Source organism: Oculina patagonica, chromosome 2 (assembly GCF_052425735.1).
Source record: "Oculina patagonica isolate OP01 chromosome 2, crgOcupat, whole genome shotgun sequence".
Taxonomy (NCBI): domain Eukaryota; kingdom Metazoa; phylum Cnidaria; class Anthozoa; order Scleractinia; family Oculinidae; genus Oculina; species Oculina patagonica.
The window spans coordinates 19245113-19263664 of record NC_135759.1 but is presented as its reverse complement, the minus strand read 5'-3'; the positions used below and the strand labels follow the sequence as shown (position 1 = coordinate 19263664).

Genomic DNA, 18552 nt, shown 5'->3' with positions numbered 1-18552 from the left:
GGAAACGGAAGCCGTTCACGGAAGAGTTTACACGTACTAAAATCACGCCCGCTGAGGAAAAGGCCTAAATGAGCTTGCAGAGCCTTCAGTAATGAAAAACCTGCCGATAAGGGACGCATAAAATGTACTCGACTTTGCTTGATAGCAAGACAAAGGACTAACCGACCGTCATGCGTGTCTTCAAGGAAAATTTAGCTCTCATTATTTGGCTCGCCGGCTTTGAGTCCGCCATGACAGGTTCAACAAGAACTTCGTTACACGATTCTTCCTGGTTGTAGGGGAGTATTCCTAATTTCCTATTTACTCATTTAAAGATACAAGCCATGATTTTCAAATATCGAGGGACGACGATACGTTTGTTCAGTAGAAAACTATTTATTTTGGGTACTTTGGGAATTGGTGCAATTTTTGCGGTGTTGACGCTACATGAAATGATTACATTCGACGCTTCCAACCATCCTGACTCTACGCCTAATAATAATGGTTTTTATTCAAATCAACCACAACAAACTCCTCATCCTCAAGAGGCCGTGGCAACTTCCAAGGAAGGTGATACAAAAACTGTGGCGAATATTAAGGAAATTATAAACAACAATATTCCGCAAGAGAGTTCACATACAATACGGCGTCCAACGGTAAAGATTTCTAAAAACACAACCGTCTCGCCAGAAATACAGAAGCTAAGAGATATCGTGAGAAAGGTAAACGAAGCAGAGTTCATCAGAAATGGCGACAAATTCGGCACGACTTTGTCAGAAGGGTCAATTGTTATTATTGTGCAAGTACACGATAGAGCAGATTACTTCTCGTATTTATTGAAGTCGTTGAGTCGTGCTAAAGGAATAGAGAAGGCCTTGCTCGTTATAAGTCACGACTATTATTCAGAGGAAATTAACCGACGCGTGGAAGCCATCGACTTTTGTAAGGTAAAGTGGCATTTTAATTTGTGCCTCCTCAGTAAACTTAAACATTAATTTCGGATCCAAACAGCTGGGAATTTTTAAATGTATTTGTTGAGCAAACACTTGCTACGTGTGAATTTCAAATAATCCATTTCCTATTTCGCTATTACTGTAACTCTTAATACTTCCTAAAATTTCCTAATTTGTTTTGTCCAATAACACTGGTCTGAAACTTGGCAGTCTTGGAGTACAGTTGTTGAATAATTCTATTTGTTAAACTTGGATATTGAATTGAAAATTAGGTGTTCTATTCAAGAATCAAGATGCTTTGTTTCCGAAATTGAATATAAACCTTAGCGCTGAGTTAAGCTTATTTTAAAAGTTTGTTTAGACATTTTAAAGCAGTAATTGGAAGTGAAATATAAAATGGGATGCGATCTTGGCTTTGTACACTTCCCTACAGATTTAATTTATTTACCTTCTTCTTAGCGAAACGTGTTGTAAAGTCTTCCAATTAATATTTATGGTTTGGTAATTTGTTAATCGTTGTTATTAAAAACAAACTCAGCTGGAAACCTTCAAATGAGAGGAACATATAATTTATGCATTTTCCATATTTTTCTGGAAATCACAAGAGGCGAACTAAACCCTGGTATAGTCCGTCTGCACAACAGAGCTGAGAAGCTTGTTCCGATATCCCGCAGGTTTGCAAGGATCTGTGTATTCACTTCTGATTGGCGTGTTTATATTACTTTCAAAGGCGCTTTGTCATTGGACAAAATCAAAATCAAAACTGGTCACACAAGACTTACTTTGTACTAAGCTAAAAATAAATTTATTTCAAAGAGGGGATGAAAACAGTTCAACGTACTTGCCTAAATCGAGAGTCTGAGATGGACAGCTTTTTTATAATGCAGACAGGTTTTATTTTCCAATACTGTAAGTATTAAAAGACATTATTGTAATTATTAATCGGGGGTACAGGAAAATCAAAGATTTGCCGTAGCCTGTTGGCAATTCAAGAATGCATTGTGACCTCCAAAAAAATTCCTGAAGCGAACTTCCTGTTTATTTCAAAGATGATCAATTTTAAACCCCTTTTTTTTTACAGCTTTGACCAAAGTCTGCCTAACAATCAAGGTGCACTCGATCTAGCTCGTTTGCTAGCAGTTTCCTTCGCTTGCTTTGTGCACTTGGAGAGAAATTGTCTGTTACGCTGAACATTCTTTGCAAATTTTCTTCAGAAATACATTGTATCTGACATTCAATTTGCAGGGGAAAAACATAGAAAGACTGCAAAAGAAAGCGTGTTAGAGAGTTAGAGTGCATTAGAGAGTAATGGCAGTAATGTGAAACTAGCCAATCAGAAGTGAATACTTGCAGATCCTTGCTAGCCTTTGGGATATCGGAACAAGCTTTTCAGCTCCAATTTTATGCAGACAGACTATATATACCAAGGTTTTGTGACACATCTGGCTGGGATGCAGGCTACAAGAGCCTAACTCAGTAATTGTTTTATTCTCGCTGTTGCAAAGAACAAGAACACCAGAGCACTGAGGTTATGAGAGGTGCACAGTTATGCCTTTTGGTTTATTTAACAATTAAACTGTGAGCCCTAATTTTCTTTGAGCCCAAATTTTTGCTTTAAATAGAAAACAATGAAAAAACCCATCAGATTCACCGATTTCCAATAGAACATGCTGAGTGTCTACTAAAGTGTGTTAAATTTTGGATTAGAAGATGGGTTTGAGCCTTGTGTTGTGTTCTTGGACAAGGCACTTTACTCTCAGAATGTAAAAAGAATTAATGTATGACTGCCATGACCGGTACTTTCCTGGAATGACTGCTAAACTGTATTCATTTACTTCACAGGTGATTCAGATCTTCTTCCCATTTTCTGATCAGCTCTACCCAAATCAGTTTCCTGGAACAGATCCTAATGACTGTCCAAGAGATATTGGCCGAGAAAAGTAAGTATGGTCATATATTTATTTTGTAATCTATTGGTTTGAAACAAAGGATCTCCTCACAAAACTATGTTTAATAAACTGGTTTTTTTTTTTTTACCAGTACCTGCTAATAGTACACTGTAAGAGCAAAATTTGGTTGAATTAGACCATTTCTTGTGTAATATATTCCATGTATAGGTCTAAAGGACTTTCAATAAGATTTAAAATTGGTGGATCAATGCCCTTGTCTAGTGCTCACCCTTCAGCAATTTGAATAGCTGAGAACATCCGTCCTTTATATTAATTACTTAGGGAGCTGACTGAATTTTAGTCAGTGATTCGTGACAGAATAGCCACCAAGCTCTGGCTGGTGCTGGATTTTATGGAAAGCTCTGGTTGATAGTTAAGCTCTTTACTTGAATTTTGCTAGTTAAAAAATCTACATTGTACATGTTATTTCTCCATCTAATATATCTATGGCTTTTTAGGCTGTATGAACATGAAAACAACTACTTATTATAATTATTATAATTAAATTTTATTACCAACGTCCAAGGGGTTTTAACATGGCTATGTTAAAATGGCTGTGAGGGGTTACCTGCCATGTCAACCAAAATTAATGTTTCCTAATTGACACCTTGAGAACCCATAACATCTTCTGTTGTCTTCTTTCAAAACGTCAATTTTGTTTAGAGCAAAGGAAATTGGTTGTAACAATGTAGAGACACCCGACATGTTTGGTCACTACAGACAAGCAAAATTTACCATGATTAAACATCACTGGTGGTGGAAGGTGAGCATGATGCACTACTAAGGCTGCTCTCAATTAATAATCTTCAATCACAGTTTAGTAGTCACTGTGGTGACCCTAATATGCAGAAGGTTTCCTACAATTAAAAACAAAAAAAGCATCCAGCCAAGTGGCCCATACTGCCAGAGCTTATCCTGGTTTCGATAGCATTAAGCGGCTAGAAATATTTCTACTCCCCCCTAGATGGGATGGGTACCCCCCCCCCCCTCCAGCATTATTTTGCCAGTACCCACTTAAATACACCTTTGTGTAGAAAGGCACTATTAGAGTAAAGTGACTTGCACAAGAACACAAAAGTGACCCCGGCCAGGGCTCAAACCCAAACCATTTGATCTGGAGTTATTGGAGTACAAATTAAGACTATTCATTAACCATATTACTATTACTGTAAGATGTGTTGTCAGGGCAATGATGGGACAAATTCAATTAGAATACATGACTTGTACTCCATTCTGACCACTTTTATTACCTGGATTTAAAATCCCTTAGTACAAACTGGTCAGCCTCCAATCCCACATATGGGATTCTTAAGAAGTGTTTTCTACCTGTAGGTAGTTTGCAATATTGACCCTTTCCACAGTATGTGTAGGGCAGCTTTCACTTGAATGTCAGAAGTAAATTGCATATTTTCCTTTGGTTTTTCAATACAGTCTGTGCTTAGTGATTTGTTCAGAAAACTCATGCCACTTTCTCAACCAATCAGAAGAAAAACCAAAATCAATCATGACTTGCCTGTGCACATTTTTGCTGCACTTCTGCCGGCTTCGTGAATATATTTGCTTCAAATTTTGATTGGATCTCTGGATTGTTTGCGTACTTTGTGATTGGCCTGAATGTTTGCTTTTCTTTTGGTTTAATGACACTCAATTTAAAACTACTATAATTAATAAAGACAGAAAAGCATTTTTTTTTTATTTAGTACCTAGTAATAAACTATTTTTAAAATATGCTCTTTTAAAAGGTTATATTTAAGTCTGCATAATGAGCTTAATTAGTGGCCCATCAGGCTGGAGCTTATCTCGGTTTCCGTAGCATGAATTGAAGAGAATAGATTTTTTAGGAATATTTCTACTCTCTCCTGGATGTGATGCTAGTCCACTGCAGGGTTACCCCCAGCATTAAATTTGCCGGTGCACCCATTTATACACCATGGGCTACAAGGTTTAATAATAATAACAATCTTTTATTAGGAAGCTCCATCACTACAAGTGGTTTACATAGAGGTCCTAACACTAGATGGTTAGATGTCTTGCCCAAAAACTCAATGCAGTGGCCTGGCTAGGACTTGAACCCAGACTGCTCGATCCGGAGAGTAGCGCACTAACCATTAGGCCACCGTGCCTCTGTACAAACTTGCACATTAATTTTGCAATAATTACCTCCTTAGGCAAACAAGGTATTTGACATGTTGAATGCCACAAAATCATACATGGGACCAGTATTGTTCCTTGAAGAAGATTACTATGTTAGCCCAGACTTCTACCATATGTTGAGCTTGTTGTATGAAGGCAAAAAGAGGTTAGTGATACACCTTTTTATGTGTGATTTTTCATATACTGGTCATTATTATTTGTGCAGTTGCTACAATAATGTAGTGAACCATTTGAGGACTAATAAAATCTTTTATTACATGTTCTAGGTGGTACATTCTTATGCAATCATAAGAATTTCAAACTGCCTGTCAGTAAAAACTTGTCATGCTTAATTTTTCCCATGTCATAATGTCTTATTACATGTACAAAGCACGAAATCTGATTGTTTCTTTGCTGACTGTTCACTCATAGAAACCCTTTGTTTGACAGTATAAAAACCTTTCAATAGAAATTATACTGTACATGAACATGTACTTTGTCATTATACATGTACTAGGTTATTGTAAAGAACTACTCCCTGTAACTGACTGTCAGTCAACTGTCGGCCAAAATCTTACTGACAGCTTACCAACATCTTACCAACACATCACCGACTGTCAGCCATCTGTCGGCCGACTGTTGGTCAACAGTTGACCAGTGCTTCAGCCAAAACCTGTTGGTTGATTTTGGGTCGTTTGTAGGCCAACAGACAACTGAGAGTCGACTAACAAACTGCTGACAGACGACCCACAGTCGGTTACGGGAGCTGTTCTTTGCAATTACTTTCATATATTGACTGATCAATCTGTATTTACAGTACCTAATTCAAGATTTTCGTGGTTTGATGTAGTCTTGTTTCCTGTTTCTGTGTTTATTGACAGAGGCTGTAAGGATGACTGTGATCTGATCACCCTTGGTACTTACAAAACATTGGATAACTATGAGTTGAATGGTGCTAAAGATACTGTAAGTTTTTAAGACAATTTGGGAGCCCTTGATTATTTTGGGCTTTTCAGTAGATTCTCAGTTGACTCATTTCAGGTTCATTATCTACAAGCAGTTCAGTAACAGTGTCAGGAACAATGTTTAGTAACATTGTTAGTAATATTTTTATGTACTACATGTAATGTAAGTTAACTACAGTCGAATCTCTCGTAAGCAGACACTTACCCTTGGGACGCAAAAAAGGTGTCTGTAACTGGAGCTGGCGGCTTACGAGAATGGTTCTCGTAAGTGGCCAGGAGAGGTGTTTGGTTTAGATGGCCGCTTACGGGAGTTTGCCCAGCTTACAATAAATACACTACTTACCGTATTGAAAATACCAAAAAATACTGCCGTATTAAATGACATTTTTGTTTTATTGCGCCCTACACTGTACAACCCTACGATATAATGACGATACAACTGAACAGTATTACTGAACAGTGTACAACATCAACACCATTTGAGATAAATTTATGAATGTGTCAAATTGGGCTATAGCACAGTTCCACTAGGTAAGATAATTTAATACCGTAAAACCCGCGGGCGCCCGCAGATAGCCGCACCCTGAGTTTAAAACTAAGTGGAAAGTGAGGGGCGCTATCCCTCCAACTTAAGTTCTGCTTTTTAGGTTTAAATTTCCATCGTTTTTTTTGTCAAACTGCGCGACGTCACAGTACAGGCAAAGATTGGGAGCCATCTATTGGAGATAAACGGCTGGGGGTATCGAAATTTTCCATCAAGTGCAAAATGAGAATTAAGCAATGTGTGGTACTGCTGTAAAGTATCAATATGTTAAGTATAAAATGTAGGCATTGTCGACTGCAAACAGTATAGGAGCTGTCAAACTTGCAAAAGCAATGCGGTACTCTTTAGTTTTATGTTATATTAATTTAATAATTTTCCATAAACTAGCATCAGTTCACTAAAATACGGCACCTTTTCTTTCCGAATGTTCCCGCAGATAAATAAGCCGCATCCCCCTTTCGAGCGAAAGGCAAAAGGTGCGGCTTATCTCCGGTTTTACGGTAGTCATCTTTATTGTTACAGGCTGGTCTATCAGTTTGGAGATCACATGAGCACAACATGGGAATGGCGTTTGACAGAACTACTTGGAACAAAATAAAGGAGTGTAGTGAGGTATGTGGATAAGGATTCATGATGTACTAAATACAACTTTCAGTGCTCCAAGCTGAAGTTTTACAGAAGTCACCTTTTGGCAACTGCCTTTTGGTTGCCACTAGTCAAGAAAAGTTGAGGTTGCCAAATTGCAAAGCATTTTTAAAGAAGGACACCTCATGCAACCCTCCAATTTTATTTTTTTCGTTAGTGGCCATTTGGCCACCGACTGCTCAAGTTTGGTCGCCAGTCAAAATTTAGTCACTAAATTAAGCTCAGGCTTTCATTCCTTCTTCTCAATTTTGGCTGGCAACGTTAACTTCGGTTCCAATTTAGTCACCAGGTCCAAAATTTTAGTTGCCATCATGGCAACTTAAATGGTCGTAACTTGGATGGTTTTCATGTCGCCTGAGTTTACATAAAGAAAATTAAAGCCCAATTGAAATTTGATGAATGTTCAGATGTACATGTAGGCTCTGACGTAGTTTTCATTTTCATCTAAGAGTTTTTTGTTGAACTGTTCTACAGTAAATATTGTGCAGAAAAATAAAATACAGTGCAACCTCTATTAAGCGGCCACCTATTAAGCGGCCACCCTCTCGTTAGCGGCCCTTTCCAAAGTTCCGATTTATTTGTCACTAAACTGCTGTATTTGATACAGTACCTCTATTCAACGGCCACTTCTATTTAGTGGCCGCAGCCACCTTTTTGTTGTCGCCACGGTACTATTTATACGGTTTTTACCTCCATCAAGCGGCCAGCAAATTATCTTTCCAAGCGAAATGCTGACAGATATATATCATCCGTGAAATATCTAGAGCTAATTTTTTTCACATACAACTGTTAATGCAAAAAGGCTTAAGAAACTTGTCAAAGATGTTTTGCATATTTTTCTGTACATTATCAACCCGAAGAAATACTGTACATTTCAACTATGTGCCCTCTGTCTCAGAGCTATGGGCTGGAAATGCACTTGATTTTTGGAAACAATGAATTTTGGATTTATCTTAATATATGTTCACTTTTTAAAAACGTTTTGCTATATAGAATCAATACAACCATGTTTACTGCCATTCCATTACAATTTATATTGTACCTCTATTAAGCGGCCACTTTTCAAAGTCCCGAGGGTGGCCGTTTAATAGAGGTCAGACAGTAAAGAAACAGGTAAGAAAGATAAAAATGCAAAACAAGTTAAGGGCAATCTTGTTGAATTTCTGCCATGTTAAATTCCCATAGTGTGTCACATCTATGAAATTCTTTCACCTTGACAGGTTTTCTGCAAGAGTTATGATGAATACAACTGGGATTGGTCACTGATGAAAATAAGTGCATCCTGTTTGTCGCACCCATTTAAGTCACTTGTTCTCAAGGGTTCCAGGGTGTATCATCTTGGAGAATGGTGAGTTGATGAAAAAAATAAGATCTATTGTACAAGTCATGTATGGCTATTGCACCAAACATGTACATAACAGATCCATACTACCTTATTGTTACTTATTTTCCGGGGAAATAATTTTCGCGATTTTTTTGCGATTTTCAAAAAAATCGCGAAATTAAAGACCCGCGAAAATTTGTTTTTAACGCTTTCTATTTTATTTTTTTTAGTTTTAAACGTATTTTTTGGCCAAATTGCGAAAATTAAGTCCCGCCAAATATGCCCGTTTAATTTTCGCAAAATTAAGTTCCTGCGAAAAATAATTAACAATAAGGTATGTCATAATAATGAAAATTAATAAAACAACCATCCATGTGGCTGCAAAGGTGGATAATTCATTCTTGAAAACAATAACACTAGAAAAGTACACTCTAAAAATTTTAGTGTGCAATTGGAGTCTTCAGCTTGATGGGTTTTCAAGAGAACATATGCAGTCCCTCTTAAGCAATTATTTTTAATAAAAATTCAATTAATTTTATTATTTTTCATGGGAGTGGGTCATTGATTTTAGTTGTCAACGTACACTAGTAATAAATTATTCTCTTTTGAATTTGCTTTTGCAGTGGTCTTCATCACAAAAAGAAAGATTGCAACATTGAAGCTACTGTGCAAAAATTCCAAACAGTCATTGACAAGAATGTGAACAGCTTCTTTCCCCCTTCCGTGAACATCCAACCTGGAGAGAGTACTGTGATTACAAAGTTTGGTCCAAATGGGGGATGGGGTGATACTAGAGATCATGCCCTTTGTTTTCAGTTGATGCAAAAGAGGTGACCCATGGGGAAGCAAAAAATGGGTGTGCATGTGTCTAATGAGAGAATGATGGCAAGTTAGAATTAATAATTTTGCATGGACTTAGCCACTTAGGTTAAAAATATCAAGGTGAAAGTTGCTTTGAATGTACTAGTTATGGTGTAACAGGTATCATGCATGGTACAGTGTATCCCAAACCATGGGGGTATGGTGGGTTAACTCCAGGAAAAGAGAGACAGGAGGGTGTGAAAGGGGCCCAAAAGCCCCTTAGAATCTGAATGTGACTCGCCCTAAAATGAAAATCAGCATAAATTTTATTGTACAATGTACAATCTCCTTCTACCTTAGTACATGTACTTGATAACTGTCCCTGAACAGGATCTTAGACATCTAAACTAAGAAGACGCAGAAGCCAAAGGTAGTTTGTTGTTTTTTGGACTGCACTTTTGCTGTAAATACTGAAGTTTTATGATGTAGTTGTACTGTATCTAGAGGTAATTTGCTGCTCTTGTCTGTTCTATCAGTCGCCTCATTTTTTAAGAAAACTATTTTTTAAGAATAAAAATCCCAGCATCTGCTGTGTTGGTGTACAAATTTGGCAGCTATTAAAGTACACATCACAAAATCAAGCAGATTTTGTCATCAGTATTATTAGCTGTCGCTGTCGAAGTCTCTAAATGTTTCTTTAAAACTTGTATAAAATTCTTGCTTCTTATGCCAATAACAAAGGCTCTCACAAGTTTCAAAGCATTCTTTCATTAAAACAAAGCACTGTATCAACATGAAAATTGGTACAGAGATTATTGATTGTAAACTGGTTATTTTACTTTACTATTGAAGTACATAATTTTTATGTTTTACTAATACTTTTAAAGTACTGCGTTTTTAACTGGCTATATTCTGTCCTCAAATGTAAAGAAATAACAAGTGGCCTGGGGCAGTAATGTTCCCTTAATTTTCGCAGATCTTTGTTAACAAAATTTTTCTTAGTTACATTTTACTTTTTACTTTATAAGTTCATGTACTGCCAGTTATGTTTTGTCCTCAAATGTAAAAAATAACAAGTGTGGAGAAGTGTGATCAATAAGGTGTGTTACCTTATTTTTTGTGTATCTTTTTTAGCTGAAGTTTTCTTATTGGCATAACTTAACATTAATATTAATCTCAATTCTATTGAGGCCTTAACACAAAATGATAATATATAATATTGTCATTGCCTCAATTATTCAACAAATCGTCATGATGCCTCTATACCACTGGGATGTCCTGTTATCTGTCATCCACACATACATTGAAACAGATATCCTGGATGTATGAAGTTTGTAATTTTCATGAAAATTTTGGAAGTGCATTCAAAACGACTTGTCCAACATCTTAGTCATTTTAAGATTAGTTTATTGAGCTTTCAACCACGGCCGCGACTTGGGGGCGGGAGAGCGCCCCTCGCGCCCCCGCCCGGTCGCTCACCACGGGTGCATTCGAATTCTTTCTCCTCTCTCCTCGCTTTGTTCCTGTGTTTCAACATGATATGTTTCTTTCATATAGACTATTTATGATTTATCTTATAATAATATTCATCTCAAAATGCAAGCAGTTGACAATTTGTTGAATGATAGAACAATCATCCTGCTCAACTTGTTGAATGATAGAACAATCATCCTGCTCAACTTTGTAGAATATCATCTGATTTTAGCCCACTCGGCCTGTGGCTCCATTGACTTAAGATCAGGCTATATTCTCCACAAATTGTTTTTGCAGAACGAAAATATGTCTAATTTATAGGTACTACTTTATAGACTGACAGCTGTACTGATCAATTGGATGTGTAGTTAATGAATGAACAGACTTGTAATTGTGACTGCTTACAGTGAATGTGTTGTTCCAGAAAATTCCAGTACCACTCTCATGGAAAGGATATCGATTTTTTAAAGTATTGTGGTATGTCCTTTAAAAACTGGCTTTTGAAACCTTAAAAGTACATGTACAGTCAACTCTCTCTTAACGGACACCTCCATAAGACGGACGCCTCTATAAGACGGACACCCGGTGTTGGTCCCGTCCTTGCCGTTTTTCAGTCATTTTACTGTAACTAAACTCCCTATAAGACAGACACCTCTCTAAGACGGACAGCTGGAGGCGGTTCTGAAGGTGTCCGTTTTAGAGAGAGTTGACTGTACTCAGAAAGTGGTCACGCCATCTTGGTTTGATCGGTTGCTTAGCAACTGCGAGACGAATACTGCAGGCTCAGTCTGGTCTCACAAACCAGAATTTGCTGTCAACTGGTACTTATTCCTCCAAGATGAATAAAGACAGGACTTCTGGAAAGTCTATGGGAGGGGAGGGGCGGGACATAGAATTGGGCACTGTAGTTTCAATATGTAAGGAAATAAGGGGATTTCGTAATTTAATATGTAGAATATTTTGTTGTTGAGCTATTTATTGTTGGTATTTGTAACAAAGAAAACAAGTAGGAATTTTGTAATGCAATTGAAACAATTCTCACATTTAGATAGACAAGCAAGCACAGTTGTGGTTTGAAGTTAATAAATTCTTTTTGAACAACAGTTTGTATGTGTTGAACTTTATTGAGCTAATCATTGTTCAAGGGCAGGTTTATCGAGTTCTACATGACTGCAATACGCAAACGGTATGACAAACGTAGAAAATAGATGAAATTAGCAGTTGCTCACAATTTCCGAATTTAAGATTGATGAGATTTTATGATGATTTGAAAAGGGAGAAAGCAATTGTATGCTGCAGGGCAAAGCTTGTCATGCAGCAACTTTTTTTTCTATAGAGATCTTAATTTTTATATGGATTGTGACAATCTAAACCATAATCCCCTTGGTTGGAGCTCGTGCAAGAATCCTCCACGAGAAATGTATGGTACTGGGTGAAAACTGATATTTTCTTTAGGATTGAAAAGGGTCTAATCTCAGCATATGAAAAGTTGATTGAAGATTGGCTCCTTTTGATGCTTAGTGTAACTCACTGTGAAACAGACACTTTGCTGACTGGAAACGTGGAGTATCTGACACGTCCCAGGTTCCCACTAAAATTCTTTTATAAGATTTAGATTTGGGATTTTTGAGTTAGCAACGCTAAATTCATAGCTGCAATAGCAAGTCTAGCAAGCCATTTTCTTCTCAAAACTAAGATGTTATGGCTATAAAATAGCAGTGACCTTTCATATCAAGAAGTTTGCCACAGTTTATTTGGTAACATTTTTTTAATGGATAAGAGAAAAATAGGACTATAAGCTCATGCTGAGTTTTAAGTGTTTCACTGCAAGGCAGGAACTGTCTTAAAGGGTTTTGTTACGGCCTATTGGGTGACTCTTAACATGTACAAAGTTAGCTCCAAATCGAGGGAAACCTCGAAAAAAAAATTACTAAGAGGTGGTTATTATATAAGAAAATTTAAGTTGTTTTCCTCAAGATTTCACGAAAGATCGTTCAAGAAAAGCGAATAAACAGGCTTTTACATGTAATAAAATGCATGTTATGAATTTAGGAAGAGGCGTTGAGTCGGAAATTTAAAGCAAATTTCTAACAAAGTTCAATAGCCTCCAATTAACCCTCAAGTTGCGCACTTTTGACTTGCTCCAAGTCCCTCGATTGATTCGCAGAAGACCGCTGGATATGAAGGGCGCGCGGGAGCTTGAAAATCAAAATGGCGGCTGAACTCGCAATATAATAATTGATTGTTAATTGACTGGATAATAGAAACGGAAACTTTACGAGTGCTTCAGCAATGATTTTCCAAAAGCAATATTTGTTCCCGGTATTTCCCTATTTGCTAAAAGATATTCCATTAACGGAAGTTTCATTTCCAGAAAGTGTTTTTGCAATTAGACGGTAAACAGGCCGTATAGGACCTTTCCAACAGGAAATAAATATTTTCTTGACCCTACAAAATATTAATGTTCTATCATCAAGAAAATACTGAAATAAAATAATGTCTGGCTGTATTTGAGGAGATTTCGACCATAAATGTAACACAAAATAGTCACTGGTAGTAAAAAATGCTTTTTTAGCTCAAATCAAGAAAATATAGGGGTCATTTCTGCATGTGTTTACCAAAACAAAAAAGAAAGTAGAATATACAGTTTTCCGGTAAAAAGATGAAAAATCAATTACCAAGATAAACTTATGCAATTATCTTGTAGTTCCAGTTTTTCACTAATTTGTATCGATGCTGAAATGAAATATTCTTTTAATTCTACTGTACTGTATTGCCTTGTATTTGAATTAGATTATATGTTTTTATTATTATTTTATTTTTATTTTTTACTTTTTTTCAAGTTAATCCCACCCCGGAACTATCAAAAGACTTCTTCTCTGTACAAGTTAAACTATATATCAAATATATCACTAATATAAATGAGTATCTAAATATAACTTGACAATTGAACTGGAAAAAAATCCAAAACAAAAAACAGACAAAGAACCTTAACATTTCATTTGATCACGATACAAATGCTATTTTTTCATATGACACTTTCCGTGTCCAGGGGGGAAATAATTTTTTGTTTTCAATTAATAATGGAGGTATAGAATCAAACCGACTAATGAAAATCTTTCAGTTTTGATGATGGATAGCCGGCAAAAACGAAGATTTCATTTAATATTTGACACTGATTGAAATGCTGATCATGACAGAGGGTCTCGATATCATATCGGTTTCATAATTATAGGTTGACATACACGAATAAATCTTTATTTTAAAAGAAAAATCAAGATTTAGAATCGCTTTAGCGGCTTGCGTAATTGACAATCCCTAGAGTGAACAATCTCTGACTTATCAGGGTGTAAGATAAAAAGAAAAAAAAAGGTCTCGGGGCTCATTTTCAATTTAAGATGTTATGTAATAATAACAAAGTGTAGTTGTTATATCTATGAGTCGCTCGGCTATTTTGGTCTGGGTAATTGAGAGTTCAAAGGAGCTACACTAATCAAGTGTAAAACGAAACAAAAAAATTAAAAATAGAAATTTTATTGACGCAAAACAGATAGACATTTCGCTGGATTTTCTAGTCATTTGCTGGCCGATTCGAAGAGGTTAAAAATATGTTAAAAATTTTATTTTCCTTTGTTCATATTTTCTCTTGGAAAAAGTTGTAACCAACCTCTTTGTGCCTTAGAAAAGATTGATCTGACGTAAAAAGGTTTCTTTATAATGTTTATTATTAAGATTCTCAAGGGTCTACGAGTGTCACATTTCTAGTACTTTAATATACGTTTAATTATGCATTTTTAAAATGCGTTCCTGCAGTTTGACAGGCCGACAAATTCTTTGCGCACAAGGTGTAACTACTTCTGACGCGCAAATGTGAAATCTCAAAATTGTGATTTACATTTTGTTGACAAAAGCAATCAGGTTTTGTGCGATATAAATCAAGCACGCAATTATTAAAACTTGCCGCAATTAGTTCTAATGTAATCAGTTGAACTCTGAAGTGCCATTTGAGTGACAGAACCGGATCGAGCATTAAAAATAAGCATCGAGCGCCGAATCTAAGCACTTCGCTTAGTTGAAGGAAAAGTAAAGTTAGAGTGTCAAAGTTACAGCTATACGCCAGGTGCAACCTAAGTCTATACTAGTGGCAGGAGCAATCAAGTCTCTAACGCTTGAAGAAATCGGTGAGTACACAAGCTTTGACCAGAAAGTCGTACTCGAACTTTTGCCGCACATTAGGAACACTGTGGAAAGCATCTAGGTTAAGTCGTCTTGAATTTATGCTGTAAATGGTCTTTATAGGGCCATTTCTGTTAAATAAGTAACTGATCCTTGCTGCAAACATACAGTATATCTCATATACCCGATTTTGCCGTACGATGTTCATCGCGATTTTTCAGAATATAAACTCTATGTGACGCTCTACGTTACGAGTGACTTACGACTACGTCATCTATTCTTCATGTGTGCACAGACCAGAAAGTCGTATTCATGTACTTTTATCGGCACATAAGAAAGCATCTAATTAAAAGGTCTTTTTACCACCATTTCTGTTCGATAGGATACCCGCGGATACCCGCGTTTTCCGTACGATGCTCTTCGCGATTTTAGCAGTAAGGGAAGGTACGTTTTTTATCAGGGGGGGTGGGCCGGGGTATTTTAGAATTTTTTTGCGAAAAAATCGATGGCCCTCCCACTTCCTAGAATGTTTTGATGCACGACCCTTCACAAACACTTACACCAAAACATGTGACCCTCCCCCCACCTATTCAATATTTCCTTGAAAACAAAAATAACTGGAAGTGTTAGTGTCCTAAATGCCTTCTGGTCGCTCCATCTGCGCACAAAGCAGCTATTACAGGGTTTTCAATAAGAATCAGAGAAGGCGGCAAAAGTTTTGAAGTAGGCGGAGAGGGGAGTTCTGCGCCTAGGGCGCAACCTTCTAGGGGGGTTGGGGGGCATGCTCCCCCGGGAAAATTTTAAATTTTGGCCTCTAAGAATGCATTTGCTGCATTCTGGAGGAAGAATTAGGTTATTTCAACAGAACTGTACATTGTCAAGAATATGTATTAAGTACTCTAAAACGTTGACGAACAACTCTTTTACCACCGATGGCCAGTTTTTTGACCGAGGAAAAATTTTCCATTCCACCGCCGATGGCTGGAAAACCGGCCAAACAAAACGATCTATCTTTCTTTGGGAAAAACTGGGCACTATTTTCAATATTTGGAAAACTAATTTATGCAAGAGAAAGCACATAAAACAAAATGGCTGTCTGTTTCTCAGTTGAACTGAAGGATAATGAAAGCATTGTGAAACGAAGAAGACCCGTTCAAGTCTTGTTAAAAAATTTTTCCTTGCCCAAAAAAAGTGTAACCCTCCCCTTCCTGTGAAAAGAACAGGTTTGGCCCTCCCCAATTTGTAAAAATTTTACTGATGACCCTCCCCTCTGAAGCCCCGGCAACCCCCCTCCCCCCCCCCCCCCCTCATAAAAAACGTACCTTCCCTAAGCTCTATATGGCTCTCTACCCTATCTATTCTTCATGTGTGCACAGCTTTGGATGTAATTATGCAGACTATCAGGAAATGAAATAAGCTAGTTTCCTTATGTGCTATCAAGATATTTTAAAAGGACTCTTTCCTTGCGCGTTCTATATCCAAAGGTACAATGATATAATTTTTCTTGTTGTGTTAGATTTTATACAAAAAGAAATGAGAATTTATAGAGACAGTAGGTATAAGCTGCATGCCACGCGAACGTTATCAATAAAAGCTTGCACAGTAAGGTATGGAAGTGCGTGAAAGGTATAAAAACCACCTTGCCTTCGCGCCACAGCACTGTCACAGTGAATATGACAAAAAATATATTGCTTTTCACTTTTTTTTTTTTTTTTTGTATTTTAATGATATTTATTTCATACTCAAAGGTTTTTTTTACAGCACACAAAAGATAACATACATATTTATATTACAATTCGAACACACAGATATCCAAAAAAAATAAATAAAGAAAAAAATAAATAAGTAAATAAAACACTCACGCAAACACACACACACTGTACCACCTGGGAGTTACTGGTATACTAGCTCTGTGAAAAACAATTGAATTATAAGTATATTGAATTGCAAGTGACGAAATTGCAAGTATAAAAAAAACGCTCTGCGATAAAAATTAACAATCAGTTTGATGCACTTTTATAAACTTGCCCCACTTTTTTAAATGGGTTGGCCATTTGTTGCCAGATTTAGCTACCATCATTTCTAGTTTGTAGATAGTCTTAACTTTAGCAAGGAACACCAGAAAAGAAGGTTTAACCTTATTACATCTGCAAGAATAAATATATTTTTTCGCGATTAATAAAATGTGATTTACAAACAATTCTTCTTTCGAGACTGTTATCCCAAATATTATATCTTTACAACAAAGAGAGACTATTTGAATGTCAAGGCTGCTAATCCATTTAATAACCTCCCCCCAAAAATTTACAGAATAATGGCAAGTTACAAACAAGTGTTCGAGGGATTCGTCCGCTTCTCCACATAAAGAACAAGCTGGAGATGACAAAATGCCGATTTTGCAAAGAAAAGCATTCGTTGCGAGACATCTGTTTAAAAGTTTATATTGAAATTCGCGCAGTTTTGTGTCTAGGGCAACTCGATGCGGTAAGCTATATATCTGCTTCCAGTCCAACACATCGTTTTCGAATAGATCATTATATTTGAATTGCGCTGTAGGTGGAGTAATGATCCTATCACGTAATTCCTTGTAAATGATTTTTGATACAGCTTTACTGATCTGCACATTTTGTCCGTTTAAATGTAGTTGTATCTGGTCTTGTAGGTTGAATGGCTTCGCAGTAATATATTGACACGTTTTTAGACATCTTCGCCATTCGGTTGGAATTGCTTCGATGACACAAGTGAGTCTAAAGGCATCTAATGGGGAGATATTTAATTCACGTAACTTATGTTTCGTGATAAGTTCATTATTTTCAGCGATTAAATCTCCTATTTTACGTATACCGATGCTCGCTAGCTTGTGATTGTATACAGACTTGCCATTGATGCAAATAGCTTTATTATTCCAAAGAACAGTTTTTAAAATTTCAGCAGCTGATAGGTTCTGTACGCCTTTATTCGATACAGAGCATTCTGAAAAGTATTTTAGACATTCTTCATAAAAGGGTGGAAGCTTGATAGGCAAAGTTTTCACATCAAAGTCGCAACAGAGGATAAATATGCCACCAACAGGTTTAAGGTAATGCAATAAAATAGTTTTCCAGTTGCTGGTCTGTTCGTTTGCAAGTCTCTTGCAAACAAGTATTCTTTGGGTTCTAATAATGGATTCGAGATGAGGAGCTTTGAGTCCGCCATCTTCGACATCGCTAACAAGCGCTAAACGTTTGACTTTATCTTTTCCTTTCCAGATAAAATTGAATATAATGCTATTTGCCTCGTTTAAGAATTCTTTGTCTAGACATATCATGCTTGCACGATATAGGAGAATTGGGATAATGAAAGTTTTAACAATTTGAATCCTACCAATAACTGTAAGGTCCCTCCACCTCCAGATTCTTAGCTTTTCTTTGATCGATTTAATCAGATCGTCACAATTTAACTTTCGTTTGGCGCATAAATCGTACGTGAAATGAATTCCAAGGATTTTAACAGACGTCTTAATTTCTAGACGATTAACAAGGTGATCTGGTAACAAATTTGAACATCCTCCAAGTAACATTATTTCTGATTTATCCTGATTCATTCTGAGACCAGAACACTCTCCAAAGTC

At 36.7% G+C, this 18552-nt stretch overlaps 1 protein-coding gene across 1 annotated transcript; it reads left to right on the top strand.

Moving 5' to 3' along the window:
• The first annotated feature begins 6 nt into the window (after positions 1-6).
• Positions 7-10712, top strand: LOC144643396 (alpha-1,6-mannosyl-glycoprotein 2-beta-N-acetylglucosaminyltransferase-like). The gene is made up of 8 exons (XM_078502621.1): positions 7-926; positions 2775-2872; positions 3545-3644; positions 5050-5180; positions 5896-5980; positions 7046-7135; positions 8389-8516; positions 9116-10712. Exons 1-8 carry the CDS (start codon positions 324-326, stop codon positions 9324-9326), a joined length of 1446 nt encoding a protein of 481 aa, XP_078358747.1. The 5' UTR covers positions 7-323; the 3' UTR covers positions 9327-10712.
• Positions 10713-18552: the final 7840 nt, after the last annotated feature.